At 36.9% G+C, this 4444-nt stretch overlaps 1 protein-coding gene across 2 annotated transcripts; it reads left to right on the top strand.

Annotated features, from left to right (window-relative positions):
• The first annotated feature begins 1123 nt into the window (after positions 1–1123).
• On the top strand, positions 1124–3925 carry LOC122914029 (olfactory receptor 8B3-like). 2 transcript variants are annotated; one of them, XM_044260672.1, is made up of 2 exons: positions 1124–2039; positions 3903–3925. In XM_044260672.1, exons 1-2 carry the CDS (start codon positions 1124–1126, stop codon positions 3923–3925), a joined length of 939 nt encoding a protein of 312 aa, XP_044116607.1. The 2 variants fall into 2 exon arrangements, with proteins under 2 accessions (XP_044116607.1, XP_044116608.1); XM_044260673.1 differs by lacking the exon at positions 3903–3925 and having other exon boundaries at positions 1124–2056.
• Positions 3926–4444: the final 519 nt, after the last annotated feature.

Below are 4444 nucleotides of genomic sequence, written 5' to 3'. Positions count from 1 at the left end.
TATGGTCCAGGGTGTTTATAGAATCCCCACAGTTTCTGATTACACTTAGAGATTTTCCTTGGGGAATACACTGAGAAAGATTCTGCCTTGTTTACAACCAAGTACATTATATAATCACACACACATTAAATCTTCTGTAACTTACCAAGAGGCAAAAATGATAATAGTAAAGACTGTTTTTGTCTACTGTTTAAGGGAACTCAAAGTCATAATCAGAAATTATGATCTACAGTTTTAATTTAAAAGATTTTCTAGTGTATATCAGCAATTAAGTGTTGGCTGCATTTTCTTTGAGTTAAAGGAACCAAATTTCACAGTATGAAATTGTCCTCCCATGATAGTGGGAGTAATAATGATAAGGAAGCACCAAAATTTTCTGGCTTAAGGTGGGTGAACTTCTAAATTTCATTTTTATTCATGTCCTCCTTTTTTGAGATGGACGTCTGAGGATCAAAGGTATGTCACATTCCCCAGTTTTGCAGTCCTGAGTCTCAAGTGAAATTAAGAAAAATCTGCCAGGACCTGGGAGTGTTTAGAGATATTGTAGGTGGTGGTCAAAGAATGCTTTCTGTCGGTCATAAAATTCCTCTCCGTGGGAAAACTCTTGCTACTACAGATTTGTGACTTTGATTCTGTGACATGGAGCAGTAACTTCCTGTAGACTGGTCCCTTAGTTTTGGATTAGAAACAATCTACTTGGTTTCCATCACACCAAGTTCAATCTGTATTAGAAGCCAGTTCCATGTCTCAGTTTCCAGTTTTATTGATGAAGAGAGGGCTCAAGTGAATGAAAATGATTGAGGAGAGAAAGATAGTTCTGTCCTGGTGCAAACTTCTCCCTTAACTCCCCCCCACCAACAGTTATGTTTACATTTGACAGTATTTCCCTTTACTCTATAGGCTGTTTTGAAGTTCTTTGTTACTTAGCATACAGAGCCCAATAAGGGGCAGTCTGAGTCACTCAGTAATATGATAAGGGAAAAGGAGTTTGTGCTTCCAGATTGGGCTAATGTTTTATCTTCCCTGTGCATACACCACACCTGGGAGAAGAGATGGTGGAAAAATCTGGGTTTTTCTCTTTCTAACTTTTTCCTTCTATGCTCACAGATCCCCTTAGAGAAGAATGGCCCATGGAAATGCTTCCTTTGTGACTGAATTCATTCTGGCGGGGCTCACAGACCTTCCAGATCTCCAGCTCCCCCTCTTCTGTCTCTTTCTAGTCATGTACGTGGTCACTGTGTTGGGAAATTTGGGTTTGATAATTCTAATAGGGCTCAGTTCACATCTGCACACCCCCATGTACTTTTTCCTCTTCAATTTGTCCTTCATAGACCTCTGTTATTCTTCTGTGTTTACACCCAAAATGCTGATTAACTTCACATCAAAGGAGAATATTATCTCCTACCTTGGGTGCATGACCCAGCTTTACTTTTTCTGTTTTTTTGCTATTTCTGAATGTTATGTGCTGACATCAATGGCCTATGATCGCTATGTGGCCATCTGTAACCCACTGTTATATAATGTTGCCATGTCCCCTAAAGTGTGTTCCATCCTTATGCTGGGTTCATATTTGATGGCATTTTCAGGTGCCATGGCTCACACAGGATGCATGCTGAGACTGACCTTCTGTGATGCAAACACTGTCAACCATTATTTTTGTGACATCCTCCCTCTGCTCCAGCTCTCCTGTACAAGCACCTATGTGAATGAGCTGGTTGTCTTGATTGTGGCAGGCATCAATGTGATTGTGCCCAGTGTCACCATCTTTGTCTCCTATGGTTTCATCCTATCCAGCATCCTGCGCATTAGCTGCACTGAGGGCAGATCCAAAGCCTTCAGCACATGCAGCTCCCACATAATTGCTGTTTCTCTATTCTTTGGCTCCTGTGCTTTTATGTATCTTAAGCCATCTTCTGCTGGTTCTATGGATGAGGGGAAAATCTCTTCTATCTTTTACACCAATACAGTTCCCTTGATGAACCCTTTCATTTACAGCTTGAGAAACAAAGATGTTAAACTTGCCCTTAGGAAAATTGTGAGTAGGAGGCAGTTTTAATAGGAAAGAATGTCTCTCTGCAGTTAGTTACACAGCAGGGAGGTTTTTTGTTTTTTGTTTTTGTTTTGTTTTGTTTTGTTTTTTGTTTTTGTTTTTTTCTAGTAGGGAACTTTTATGTGTTTTATGAAAATATTTTCAGGGGTGGTCTTCGCTTCTTTTTTTCCTGAACATGATAAAAGAGATTTTACTCTCCTCTCTGTAATTTACTTCCAGTCTTTATATTTAGGTCTTTTTTCTTTCTTTCTTCTTCTTTTTTTTTAATCATTGGCACAATGCATTCAATTTTTTCCTATTTATCAACAGGAATGTATTATCTGAGTTTAAAATTTTTTCATTGTGAACTTCTTTTTTCCACTGAAAAAAAATGAAGTCTCTAAATTATTGAATTGAGCAACAACAGAGTTGACACTGTAGCATGGGGCTTGTTCTTATCTGCCGCTTGCTATTAGAAGTACAAATCAGATCATGTGATAGTAATTATATACTCCTGTTTCTTTGCTCTGATTGGCAAGAATATATCTGTGGTTTTGTTTTTTTTTTTTAAATTTATTTACTTTAGAGGGAACAGGGAAGAGGGAGAGGAGGAGAGAATTCCAAGCAGACTGTGCTGAACATGGAGACCAATATCAGGACTCAGATCAAGAGCCTGAGATCACAGTCTGAGCTGAAACCAAGAGCTGGACACTTAACCACCGCGCCACCTGGTGCCCCAAGATTATTTCATTTTTTAAATGGCAGAAATAGAAGTTTTAATAAAGACTATTATTTTTAATCTATTTTGCATCTTTATTCATTTTGTAGGAGGCTTCTTTTGGCAAAGAGTCAGTTTTATTTTTAGACAGTCAAAGTAGCACGTAGCTGATCAACAAAACATATTTACTGTATGGATGGGAAAGTGAAGATCAGGTATTTAATAATTCACCCAAAGTCACACAGCTGCCCAAAGACAAGGTCTAGAGTATCCTCTTAGTCTTCTGATTTCAACTCTACTGTTCTTTATGATATCCGTTGCTTCTACTCTATTATTTTGTTTCAATAAACAAGGACTGTGAGAAAACATTTCTAGTTTGAAGGTTGTTTCTACATTGTTCCAGGATGACACATGAATTTCTCTCATGCTGGGTATTACATTTTTATTTTTTGTTTAGGAAAGCAGGTTCTTCCTTCTTTTTTGTACTGCGATACATGAGATTTATTTATTGATATTTTTAATTTAAACTCACTTAGGCAACATATAGTACACCATTAGTTTATGATGTAGTATTCAATAATTTATCAGTTGCATATTTAACCGGTCCTCATAAAAATCACATGCCTTCCTTAATGTTTCATGAGATTTAAAACAGGAGTTTTCTCCTTATTCAAAATATATGACTTTATTCAAACAGATAAGCAGTAGTAAACATTCAGCAGCTATGCAATGAAAAAATGGAAAACATGGCTTTTGTATTTGATTTTACTTAAACACCACTAAATTTAACAATGTTCATTTTTTTTTTTAATAAACTGAGTTTCCATATCTAGGTCATTGCTTCATTTCACTCTTTTCCTCTAATTAATTTTGACTTAGACCTGTGGTCAAAATATTAATTGAGAACTCTAAGGCTTGGTTTGTATCTACATTTAGAATTATTTTTTTAATTAATTTCCTGAGGTACAATAGGTTACAAATACTTCATCAAAATGAATGGAAAATTGAACAGGGAATTAAAAGAAAATAAATATTGAAGTACCAGCTTCCCTTAGTAGGAAATGAAGAGGCAGATGTGTTCCCCCAGGAACCCAACCAGTTTTATGACCATAAATTTGCTCTCATCTTAAAATAAAAATATTTAAATTAAGTAAGACTTAAGCAGAATCTTCAAATAGAATATTTTAGAGTCAGTCAAATTAAACTTGCATTTTAAGAGATTTACTCATAGTAGCCACATCCCAGCCACCTGGTATGTAAGAAGAAGCAATCCAAAGAGAAGAAAACTCCTATGTGAAGGAATGTGTTAAATATTGAGAATGCAAAGATTTTTTTTCCCAAAATTTGAGAATTTGCAAAAATTGAGAATGCAAAATTGTGGACATGGGTCCTAATTCATTGAGAAGGTGATGTTTAAAGTGAGTATTTAGAAAAAATCTTTTTTGGTCTCTGACAGAGACAGAGAGCATGCAGGAGTACTAGTGGGGGAGAGAGAGGAGCAGAAGGAGAGAGAGAAGCAGACTCCCCACTGAGCAGGGAGCTTGTCCTGTGCTCAATCCCAGGACCCTGAGATCTTGACCTGAGCCAAAGCAGATGCTTAATGGACTGGGCCACCAAAGTGCTGCCCATGAAAAGGTATCTTTTTAAGGAAGTTTACTGTCCAGTGCAAAATTTCCTAAGGTGATACTTCTGGCATG

The sequence above is a fragment of the Neovison vison genome, chromosome 7, assembly GCF_020171115.1.
Source record: "Neovison vison isolate M4711 chromosome 7, ASM_NN_V1, whole genome shotgun sequence".
NCBI classification, from domain to species: Eukaryota; Metazoa; Chordata; class Mammalia; order Carnivora; family Mustelidae; genus Neogale; species Neogale vison.
The sequence above is the reverse complement of the archived record's forward strand: the minus strand, read 5'-3'. Positions and strand labels throughout refer to the sequence as shown.

Coding starts and splice junctions, on each gene's coding strand:
- LOC122914029 (XM_044260672.1), top strand. CDS start 1,124: ATGGCCCATGGAAATGCTTCCTTTGTGACTGAATTCATTCTGGCGGGG. Junction 2,040..3,902: donor TGCCCTTAGGAAAATTGTGA/GTAGGAGGCAGT, acceptor AAATTAAGTAAG/ACTTAAGCAGAATCTTCAAA.